This window comes from Nicotiana tomentosiformis, chromosome 6 (assembly GCF_000390325.3).
Source record: "Nicotiana tomentosiformis chromosome 6, ASM39032v3, whole genome shotgun sequence".
In the NCBI taxonomy this organism is placed as follows: Eukaryota; Viridiplantae; Streptophyta; class Magnoliopsida; order Solanales; family Solanaceae; genus Nicotiana; species Nicotiana tomentosiformis.
In genome coordinates this window covers 85,270,569-85,282,898 of record NC_090817.1, presented here as the reverse complement: position 1 = coordinate 85,282,898, position 12,330 = coordinate 85,270,569, and the positions used below count along the sequence as shown (strand labels likewise).

General features: G+C 36.4%; 1 protein-coding gene across 1 annotated transcript in view; it reads right to left on the bottom strand.

The window, feature by feature from the left end:
* Nucleotides 1-12,330, bottom strand: part of LOC138894343 (uncharacterized) — a 25,009-nt gene extending 12,679 nt beyond the window's left edge. The window contains exons 1-3 of the mRNA XM_070179034.1: nt 12,197-12,330; nt 10,913-11,030; nt 9,768-9,836 (exon numbers count right to left, since the gene is read on the bottom strand). Of these exons, the coding sequence (XP_070035135.1) occupies nt 9,768-9,836; nt 10,913-11,030; nt 12,197-12,330 (321 nt within the window). The remainder of the gene's footprint in view (nt 1-9,767; nt 9,837-10,912; nt 11,031-12,196) is intronic.

Here is a 12,330-nt window from a genome sequence, read left to right as displayed (position 1 = left end):
TCGGGGTTAACCTTTTGAGCTGATTTTCTTTTTTACTTTTGTTAAAGAGCTTAACTTTGTCATATGGAATTGATTCATATAACTTATGTTGATTGTATCGAGTTGTTTGTGGCTAGATTCGAGGCGTTTGGAGGCCGATTCACGAGGCAAGGGAATATTGGAGTAGAGATTTGCAGGGTTTGAGGTAAGTAATACTTTTAAACTTTGTTCTGAGGGTATGAACCCCTAATTAAGTGTTATGTGGTTGGTGTTGAGGTGACACACATGCTAGGTGATGGGCGTGTGGGTGTGCACCATAGAAATTGTGACTCGGTCAATTCTATGGAATTGTGTAGTCATATAATCTTGTTATTATCCACGTATTCTCCATGTGTTAGAGAAATTGAGTCGTGATTCATGTTAGAAATCATGTTTAGGCTATTTGTTGGTACTGTTGGGACCCTCTGAGGTCGTGTTGCTGTTGAATTATTTGCTTAATTTGCAATTATGTACTTGATCACATCTATCATTTGTATATCATATCTCAGTCTCTGTTGGCATTTATTTATACATCATATCATCATTGTTTGGGCTAATTGTCATGATATTTGTGAGCCCAAGAGACTGGAGAGATTGATGACTGAGTGAGGCCGCAAGCCTGGTTGTGAGTGAGTTTTATGGGATCGGGTTGTACACCACATCATGATTTATTGATTCATTCCATGATTGGTTTATTTTAGCGCTTGAGCAGGATCCACCCCTTCGGAGTCTGACTTACCAGTAGTGAGCGCAGGTACCTACTAAGTGCGAGTGCCGAGCGATTTGAAGGACTGAGTGACTAGGATGACTGAGTGACTGGGAGGACTGACTGAATTGATGCTCCGAGAGTATGCATATGATTTTATCACTGTGTTGTATTACAATTAACATGCATAATTGACATGTAGATATAGTGATGTATCATTCCTCATTTCTGTCACACTTGGCATATTTTATCCGTATTGAACTTAAACTGTTAAATTTGGAAGCATGTCTATATTTCTGTACTTTAAAAATTTTGTATTTGGATTGTACATGTTAAGCTCATCACTACTTTCAGCGCAAGGTTAGTCTTGTTACTTATTGAAAATATTAGGTTGGTTGTACTCATACTACACTTTGCACTTTGCGCGAAGATCCAGGTACTTTCGGGTATGGTGGCTACTAGCTTCAGAGTTTCATCTGTTAGAGATTATCGAGGTAGCTGCCTTGGCGTTCGCAGACCTTGACTCTCCTTATTTTCAATTATTTATACCGTTCTATCTTTCTAGATAGTGTTTTAGCAGTCAGACTATGTTGTCATTTAGAAGCTCATGTACTCAGTGACACCCGAATTTTGGAGTTGCGGTATTCTCTTATTAGTTATTTATGAGATTTTACTCTTAAGCTTATTTTATTATGTTTTCAGAGTTAAAGATACATGGTTTATTGTGATTGTCAGCTTGCCTAGTATTGTGATAGGCGACATCACGACATGTGAGATTTGGGTCGTGACACATAATTCCTGTGCTCTCTTAGCCTGCATCTCAATAGTGAAAATGGTCCTTATGTTCTTAGGGGCAACTAGAGCTCGAGGAGGAGGTAGGTTAATTTAGGTACTGGAGTAACACTGCTAGGGTGTAGTTTGGACTGTGCAGAGTCATAGCTAGGCCTCTTCATAGAAAAATAAGAGTGACCTCCAGAGTTGGACCTTTGTGCCTTAGCATTAGCAGCCAATGTTGCTTTTGCTAATCGGGCTAACCTATATGTTTTAGATAAGGTCTGAGGCTCATGCATCTTCACAGGATGAACCAACTCATCCTTAAGTCCACCTAGGAAACAAGAGATGGCTTGGCTCACAGATAAATCGCATTGAGCTAAGAGTCGAGCAAAAGCAAACTGGAATTCCCTAATTGATCCAGTCTGTCTCAACAGCTTTAATTCTAACTGTGATCACCTAATTTTCGACCATATTTGAATTATTTTCACCACTTTTTAGTTGGTAAATATTTTTAAAGCTTTTGTTTTATCTTTTTATACGTTTTTAAGAAATTTAAAAATAAAAAAAGGTTATATTTTTAGATAATTAGTCTTGTTTTAATTTTTTTTTTTAAAAACTAAAGAAAGAAAAATTTAAAAATATATTTTATTAGTATATTTTTTGTTAGTCTAAAGACTTTCTATAAATAAATATTGAATATTTAGTACTTTAATCCTTTGGTTAGTAAGATGTAGTATTTTACACTATTTACCTATTATCTCTAAATAAATAAATAAAAAAGAGTAAAAAGAAAAATGAACGAAAGGGTGTCACAACGATGTGGCCTTGAAAAGTTTGCACAAATCTTGTACAAATCTTGCACACGCACTTTTCTCAATTGGCTACCCACTTTTTAAAACGCTTACATGGGGTAGAAATCCAATTTCTCCGTCAAAAAGGGGAGGAGGAAAAATAGGGGATTCGAGAGAGAAGAAAAAAGAGAGGAAATTAGATCTGGGGACAGAGAGCAGAGAGAGAAGAAAATGCAACACAATATATATATATATATATATATATATATATATATATATATATATATATATACTACAAATGGATCTTATCTTTTTCTTTGGGAGATACCATTCATAATACTCATTTTTTCACCATTAAAATAATCTCTAAAACTCAACCCAATAACTTAACACCACTTTCAAATACTACTACTTCTTCACAAAATCCAATTGGGAGCTCAGCTAAAATTCAACCCATTTTTTCACCCAAAAGTAGTCCCTAAATCAATACTCCATACCCAGCAAAAAAAAAACAAATAGTCCATAAATTACAACTTTTAAACCTGAAATCAAGCTAAAAATATCGAGTTATAGCAACACCATAAAACAACCTTTAAATCATCGTTGTTATTAGAGTTTCGGTTGAGGTTCAGTCACCGGCGAGATTTTCAACCACTGATTTCGGTTCGAAGCCGGCTTTGGTCTTTAAAGTTTCAAAGGGTGTTCACGTCATAGTCTTTGACGTAAAGGTCCACTTTTACTCTCATTGTAATTCTTCTTTTTTCTTTAATAAATGTAAATTGGTAAGCTTTATTATTAATAATTTAGTGCTTAAGTTTATGCTCTACTGAACAATGTCCTCTATGTTACTGTTCTGTTAACTTGATGTGATTGTATTGTTGTTTAAAGCATTTCCATTTTAGGATTATCTCTATACTTGATTATAGGAATAATAGGGACATTATAGTAATATCTTTAGTTACAATAATATCTAAATGCTACACTTCTCTACAACAAATTTCATAATTTGTAACTTTATAATAATCTCTAATTTAGGATTTGAACACTCATAAATATCGCTAGTATGCTTTAGGCGCGCAGTAATAAATCAATTATCGTGATTTATGCATACGCTTGTGTGACATAATTACAATTTCCAAAATTAAAGGCAAGGTATGTGTTTGCGCCACTTTAACGGAACAATCTTAATAATGATAAAAGCGTTATCGATGGGTACACATACGCGTGACTCGTTTCAAGATAATTTTATAACGCCGTAATCAAGCAATAAAAGCGGGCATAGAGAAAATATAAAATCATATAAATTACAGTTTATCCAAAATTAATTTAAGTTAAATATAGTCAATAAAGCGACTGTGCTAGAACCACGAGTACACCTTCTCCCCGGTCAACAAAATTCCTTATCCGGACTTTATTTTCGCAGACCAATAATAATAGAGTCAAATCTTCCTTTGACTAGGGATTCAAATAAAAGGTTACTTGGAACACCAACAAAATCAATTCCAAGTGGCGACTATGTAAATACAATAATCCTACTCAATTTTATCACTTTAACTGAAAAAACTCTTTAACCCACAACAATTCATATACATTATCTTTGTGAGGGGTAAAAAAGGGGTGTGACAGCTCTGGCAACTCTGCTGGGGAATTCTAAAAAAATCGAGCTTGTACATTGACTTTATTTGGCTTTATTAATTTTTGTATATATTGTGATTTAATTGGGCCTAATGTGCTACTTGTCCACTTTTTATCGCTTTGATATTGTTGAACTGTATATATAAATTGTATCCTCTCTCATACCCCTCTGAGTCTTCTGATAGTTAGTTATGTTGTGTTTTCCTACCAGTATCACAAAATTTTTATCTTGAGATAAAGCCAGTTTGCCTACCAGCTTCGGGTGAAGGATTTAGTCACACATGTTTAGGCGGGAGAGCCGTTAGCTAGACAGTGTTGTTCTACTACTGGTGACGCTTGACGCTTCTTAGCTTGGGTTGTCCGTCCGGGTAAGCTAGCTCTAGATGCCATCTCCTTTAGGATTTGAAAACTTAGAAGAACAAGCCACAAGCAATAAATATCCCTAGTAGGCTACGCTTTATTTGCGTCATGTGCATTTGACTTAGCAACGCTCGACACAGGGGCCGAGTTCTGTTTTAGGACAGGTACTTTGTTGAGACCATTATGTCATATTATGTGCTACTTGTTGCATTATATGGGAGGCTTGCATATGGTGTGGTCTAGTGCATATGGTTTTTAAAGATTAACTTTCATAAAAAAAAAACATAGTCGGTTTTAACCGAACTACGCGGGTCTGATTCTCACCAGATGTGAGATACGCAGGCAAACCACATCGGTTCCACCCCCAATTTTCAAAGAGACGTCAAATCTAAAAATCCAAAAATATTTTCTTCCTTTTAAAAAATAAAGTATTTCTCCCAAAATTCCATAAAAAAAATCTTTTTAAATTTACAAAAAAAATTAAAATTTAAAATCTTTTCTTTCCTTTTTTAAAAATCTTTCTTTCGAAGATTCCAAAAAATAACTCAACAAAAAAAGCGAAATCAAAAAAAAAATCTTTCTTTAGAAGTTTATTTCAACCAAAAATAAAATCCAAAATATTTTCCTTGTTAGAAGCTTTCATGGTCTGTTTTGTATATGAGGAAAAAAAAGAAAGATAAAGAATTAGTTTATTTACTTTATTCCTGATCTTCTCCCGAACTACGCAAAATCTGATTCATGTGGCGTCATGATACGTAAGCAATCCCCATCGGAGTCGATTATTGCCATTAAATAAACCAAAAAAAGAAGAAAAAAAAATTGAGTGAAAAAGAAAGAAAAGAGTGATAAAAAAAATAACAAAGAAAAACAAAGAGCGAAAAATAACAAAAAAAGAAAGAAAAAGAAATCAAGATATGAAAAAAAAAATCAAAAAAAAAAGAAAAAAAAAAGAGCCTCCCCAAAAGGAATCAGTTCACCCATGTTGGTGAACATACTCGAGCTTGTTCCAAAAGCTAGTCGGGATAGGTCTACTGGAGCCAGTAGCCCCGAACCGGTCAAACTCTGAGTCCCCCTCGCACCGGGCTAATGCTAGATGTGAATACCACTCTGGAGTAGTGGGACATGATACGGAAGACTGTTGGACTTTTAAGAGAGCAGTGGAAGACCTCATTGAGGTCAAGGCAATAATGCTTAGGGATGAAGAGGCCCCTAATATGATGAACAATCTTCTGCCTACTCACACCAATGGGCCAGTAGTCGGAATGATATGTGAAGATAAGGAATTTGATCTGGCACTAAAGGCCATTGCAGCCATTGTCGAGACAGAAGAAAAGCCAAAAAACAAAAACGATCGCCAAGCCTGAAAGTCCCCCAACAGATGGGAGTCTCGCTAGCCAGTCTTGCTATCCTTTCTGTGTTCGGATTATCCGAGGGTGCGGTCCGGATGTTTTACTTTATTGTCTAACTTTCCAATGTAAACCCTTATATATTTAAAATTCAAAAGAAAAAAAAATCAAAGAAATAAAATAAAAATCAAATGAAATTAATATTACATTGTCTAGGAATGTTTCTTTTCTTAATCTTGTCACCTCTTTTGTTCGCTTTTCAATTATGTTAATGCAGATTTTAATAACATGACATGCTTGCGGACTTCATACCTTGATCTTAAAATGCTGCCAGACCCCGAAATAATGAATCAAGAAACAAAATATTTTGAAGACAAGGCTTGTAAGAAATAGAAAATTGGAACGAAGTTGAGATTCCCTCTCTTCGGATCATTGTTGAAGCCGAGATCGAGGATAAATATTGGGTCTAGAACCGATTGGAATAACTGACACTAATTGATGAAAAATGATTGGTCACAGTTTGCCACTGGCAGTTGTACCAACAAAGAATGGCCTGTGTCTACAACAAAAAGTGAGGCCCAGGAAATTTGAAAGTTAGACAACTCGTTATGAGACGTATGCTCCCACATCATGAAGAAGCTAAAGGAGAATTGACTCCAAATTGGAAAAGTCATTCACTTTAACAAGAGTGTTTGCCAAATGGAGCATTGTATTTGGGAGATATTGAAGGAAATATCTCCGAGATAATTGTCAATGCAGATGTAGTCAAAAGATACTTCGTTTGACCCTCTATGTAGCATTAATGTTCTCGGATTGGGATGACGAATGCTTTCATTCTCGCTATCCAAACACTATCAATCCTTTGCTAACCCTTTCGAGCCGGTTACATTTCTTTGATTATTCTCTTTGGAACCTGGAGATGTTATAAAAAAAAAGAAACAAGAAAAAAAGGAAGGAAAAAAAAAGATGAAAAAAAGAGAAAAGAAAAGAAAACAGACAAACAAAAAAGGTAAATCAAAAAAGTTCATGTTAATCGAACTACGTTCGACTTGATTCCAAAAGGATACGTAGGCAACCTCTCTTTGGGGTTCAGTCATACCAAAATAAAAATATACATTCCCCCAAAATTTGAAACTGGGAAGGTGTTACAATGGTTCAGCGATGGTTTCGCCTGAGAGGTTCCAAAGTTGTAATTCAATCCAAATCCTTTTCAAGTCCTTCCGATCAATCAACGAGAATATTCAAGAATTGGAGGATACAATCACTTGGATCTGATGCCACCAAAATGAGAGAAATAAAATGAGAGAGGCTTATTGGTGAAAACCCTCACGGGCACCATAGGGCGATGACGAGCAAAGAAAATGAAAATAAGAGAGTCTTGTTAGTGAAAACCCACAAAGGGCACTATAAGGTGATGGCGAGAAGAGAAATGAGAGAGATTCACTGGTGAAAACCCGCAAAGGGCACTACTGATCGAAAAGAGGATCTTCACGGCCATTGGTATTGACAGTCCTGGGCAAGGTTTTTAGGTTTCGAGACAAAGGTTATGATGAATTTCTAAGAGTCGGACGATTTACACAGATCAGGCATCAAGTCCAAAAGGCATGTCATGTTCATTGAAGTTCGCATGTACTCCAGATAGGTCCTTCTTTCCTTCCCCGAAAGGGATACCTCTTGTCTAAATTCATCGTCCATTCCATTATTTGTTTTTATTTGAATCCCTTTCGATCTAACTCTGTTCCAAAACTAAGGCAAAGAAGAGATAACAAGACTGATTTACAGGGCTTTCATTTGATACAAGCTAATATGCAAAAAAGGCACCCAGATTCGACAGGGGCATCAAGTCGACCCCGGCTGGCCATAGCGGTCGATGCTTAGAAATCAAAAACTCTTGTAAGGAGAAAATCAAATTGAAAGTGCCTACAAGGCAAAATGAAGTTGAATAGGTTAAGTCCCAAGTGGCTAACCATTTTGGCAAAGTTTGAAAAGCCAAAGGTTCCCTAATTCTCAGAAATTGAATGTTTTGTAGGAAAGAAGTCGAAAGTGAAATGCCACAAAGGCAAAATAAAGTTGAAAAGGTTAAGTCCCACGCGACCAACCGTCATGTAAAAGTTTGAAGAGTCAAAGGCTCTCTGGGGCCAGAAATCTAATTGGTATTCAGGATACATCTAGTGGTAGGTTGAAATCATCATCAAAAGAAGATGGGCACGAAGCCAAGCTACCAAAGACATCAAGGCCACACACCGACCACCATTTTTAAAACTCACAATTTTTCTTTGCTTTGAAGCAGGAACAAAGCAATGCAGAATACAACAACAACAACAACTCAGTATAATCCCACTAGTAGGGTCTGGGGAGGGTATTGTGTACGCAGACCTTACCCCTACCTTGGGGTAGAGAGGCTGTTTCCAAATGACCCCCGACATCCTTCCCTCCAAGAACTCCCCACCTTGCTCTTGGGGTGACTCGAACTCACAACCTCTTGGTTGGAAGTGGAGGGTGCTTACCATCAGAGCAACCCACCTTGTTAGTGCAGAATGACAATTCTTAAAGGACGAATGTCACCAAAGGTAAGTTTAAGTGAAATCTCCATTTTCTTTTATTTTTAGCATGCATCACTATAGTTCATACAGATCATTTACGTAACTTAACCCAGGTAGAACTTTTTCGCCTAGGGGGATCCATCTCATAATTCCGGGTAGAAGTACTTTTTGCTCGGGATGTTTTACGTAGCTTAACCCAGGTAGAACCTTTTCGCCTAGGGGGATCCAACTCATAGTTTCGGGTAGAAGTACTCTTCGATCAGGATGTTTTACGTAGCTTAACCCAGGTAGAACCTTTTCGCCTAGGGGATCCAGCTCATAGTTCCGGGTAGAAGTACTCTTCGCTCCGGATGTTTTACGTAGCTTAACCCAGGTAGAACCTTTAAGCCTAGGGGGATTCAACTCATAGTTCTGGGTAGAAGTACTCTTCGCTCAGGATGTTTTATGTAGCTTAACCCAGGTAGAACCTTTTCGCCTAGGGAGATCTAGCTCATAGTTCCGGGTAGAAGTACTCTTCGCTCAGGATGTTTTACGTAGCTTAACCCAGGTAGAACCTTTTCGCCTAGGGGGATCCAGCTCATAGTTCCGGGTAGAAGTACTCTTTGCTCAGGATGATTTACGTAGCTAAAACCAAGTAGAACCTTTTCGCCTAGGGGGAGCCAGCTCATAGTTCCAGGTAGAAGTACTCTTCGCTGAGGATGTTTTACGTAGCTTAACCTAGGTAGAACTTTTTCGCCTAGGTGGATCCTGCACTTTATCCGTAATACAGGGTACCAACCCCTGGTTACATTCCTTTTAGTAATACATGGTACCAACCCCTGGTTATATTTTTCCTTTCAGTAATACAAGGTGCCAACCTCTGGTTACACTCCTTTCAGTAATATAGGGTACCAACCCCTAGTTATATACAGGGTACTAACCCCTGGTTACATTTTTCCTTTCAGTAATACATGGTACCAACCCCTGGTTACATTTCCTTTTCAGTAATACAGGGCGCCAACCCCTGTTTACATTTTATTTCAGTAATACATGGTACTAATCCCTAATTATATTCTTTTTCCGTAATATAGGGTACCAACCCCTGGTTACCTTTCCTAACCAATATCAGGGTACACCAATCCCTAACTGTATTTTCCGACATAGGGTATCCACTCCTTAGTTGATTTTTATTTTTTAAATATAGGGTTTTCACTTCTTAGTCTCATTACCAGTATTAGGGTACACTATTCCCCATCGCATTTCCCCAACATAAGGTACACCAATCCTTAGTTGAGGTACCATTTAGACAATTAGGGTACACCATTCCTAAAGAATCATGCTTTCCTAGGGTACACCAATCCCAACCTTTTATTGCTTTCAACAATGAAGTAGTATAGAGTTTTGTTACAAATAACTCACGAAATTTTCCTAGTGAAAACTGAGCCAGAAAAATTTCGTCCGTTTGTTTGTTTTGGTATCTCAGCAGGTTTTACCTCGAAGCACGGGTTCGAGATGACCAATAAAAGAAGTCTCGATCCAAAAAAAAAGGAAAGAAAACAAAAAAAAACGAATCCAGAATGCAGAAGCGGATGAAAAGATGTGAACTGCTCAAGACATGACTGAAGTCACGAGCATTGCATTTACCATTTTCATCAGAAGAAGTAGTAGAAGAATGAACTGGCACCTGCAACGAGCAAACATCAAGGTTCAGATCAGAGTCTGTATGAATAACCAGTCAAGACTCAAGATCAAGTTTTAGAAGACTTATAGATATGAATCTTGTAACTTATAGTTGATAGGCTTGTTTATTCTCTTTTGATTTTGATGTAATAACACGACTACTGGCCGGAGCCTCGACAGAACCTCACTTGACTCTCCAACTCAGCATTCCATCCTTTTACTTGAACTACACGCGACTTGATTCCCTTATAATCCGGGATATGTAGGCCGTCCAAAACCAGGACTCGATTGCACTCTTTTCTCTCTTCCCTTTTGAATAATGGTATGGACAAAAATTAGTCATATCGCTCATTTTTCTTTGCCAGAAAATACTTCATGTTTCCAAGCAAGGAGGGGCATGCTGTGATCACCTAATTTTTGATCATATTTGAATTTTTTTCACCACTTTTTAGTTGGTAAATATTTTTAAAGCTTTTGTTTTATCTTTTGATACGGTTTTAAGAAAATTAAAAATAAAAAGGTTATATTTTTAGATAATTAGTCTTGTTTTAATTTTTTTTAAAGAAAGAAAAATTTTAAAATATATTTTATTAGTATATATTTTGTTAGTTTAATGACTTTCTATAAATAAATATTGAATATTTAGTACTTTAATCCTTTGGTTAGTAAGATGTAGTATTTTACCCTATTTACCTATTATCTCTAAATAAATAAATACAAAAGAGCAAAAAGAAAAATGAACAAAAGAGTGGCACAACGATATGGCCTTAAAAATTTTGCACAAATCTTGCACTTTTCCCAATTGGCTACCCACTTTTTAAAAAGCTCACATAGGGTAGGAATCCAATTTCTCCTTCTCCCAATTTTTATTCTACTATACATATAATAAAAAGTCAAAAAGGGGAGGAGGAAAAAAAGGGGATCCGAGAGAGAAGCAAAAAGAGAGGAAATTAGATCTGGAGACAGAGAACAGAGAGAAGAAAATGCAGCACAAAAAATATATATATACTACAAATGGATCTTATCTTTTTCTTTGGGAGTTACCATTCATAACACTTATTTTTCCACCATTAAAATCACCTCTAAAACTCCATAACCCAATAACTTAACACCACTGCCAAATACTACTACTTCTTCACAAAAGACAATTGGGAGCTCAGCTAATAATCGATCCATTTTTTCACCCCAAAAGCAGTCCCTAAATCAACACTACAAACCTAGCAAAAAAAAAAATTAGTCCATAAATTACAAATTTTAAACCTGAAATCAAGCTAAAAAAACCCAGTTATAGAAACATAATAAAACAGCCTTTAAATCATCGTTGTTATTAGAGTTTCGGTCGAGGTTCAGTCACCGGCGAGATTTTAAACCACTGATTTCGGTTTGAAGCCGGCTTTGGTCTTTAAAGTTTCAAGGGGTATTCACGTCATAGTATTTGACGTAAAGGTCCACTTTTACTCTCATTGTAATTCTTCTGTTTCCTTTAATAATCGTACATTGGTAACCTTTATTATTAATATTTTAGTGCTTAAATTTGTGCTCTACTAAGCAATGTGCTCTATGTTACTGTTCTGTTAACTTGATGTGATTGTATTGTTGTTTAAAGCATTTCCATTTTAGGATTATCTCTATGCTTGATTATAGGAATAATAGGGACGTTATAGTAATATCTTTAGTTACAATAATATCTAAATGCTACACTTCTCCACAACAAATTTCGTAATTTGTGACTTTATAATAATCTCACATTTAGGATTTGAACACTCATAAATATCGTTTGTATGCTTTAGGTGCGCAGTAATAAATCAATTATCGTGATTTATGCATACGTTCGTGTGACATAATTACAAATTTCAAAATTGAAGGCAAGGTATGCGTTCGCGCTACTTTAACGGAACAATCTTAATAATGATAAAAGCATTATCAATGTGTACACATACGCGTGACTCGTTGCAAGATAATTTCATAACGCCATAATCACACAATTAAAGCGGGCATAGGGAAAATATAAAAATCATATAAATTACAGTTTATCCAAAATTAATTTAAGTTAAATATAGTCAATAAAGCGACCGTGCTAGAACCACGGGACTCGGGGAATGCCTTACACCTTCTCTCCGATCAACAGAATTCCTTACCCGAACTTTATTTTCGCAAACCAATAATAATAGAGTCAAATCTTTCTTTGACTGAGGATTCAAATAAAAGGTGACTTGGAACACCAACAAAATCAATTCCAAGTGGCGACTCTGTAAATACAATAATCCCTACTCAATTTTGTCACTTTAACTGGAATTCTTTTTAACCCACAATAATTTATATACATTATCTTTGTGGGGGATAAAAAAGGGGTGTGACACTAACATGGGATCATAGAATTCTTCACTAAAAGTCTCATCCAAAGCAGCCAAATATTCATCCCAGTTAGGAAGCTCAATTGATTCACGACACTTCTTGTAAGACTGATGCCATTCCAATGCCTCATCATCCAAATTCAT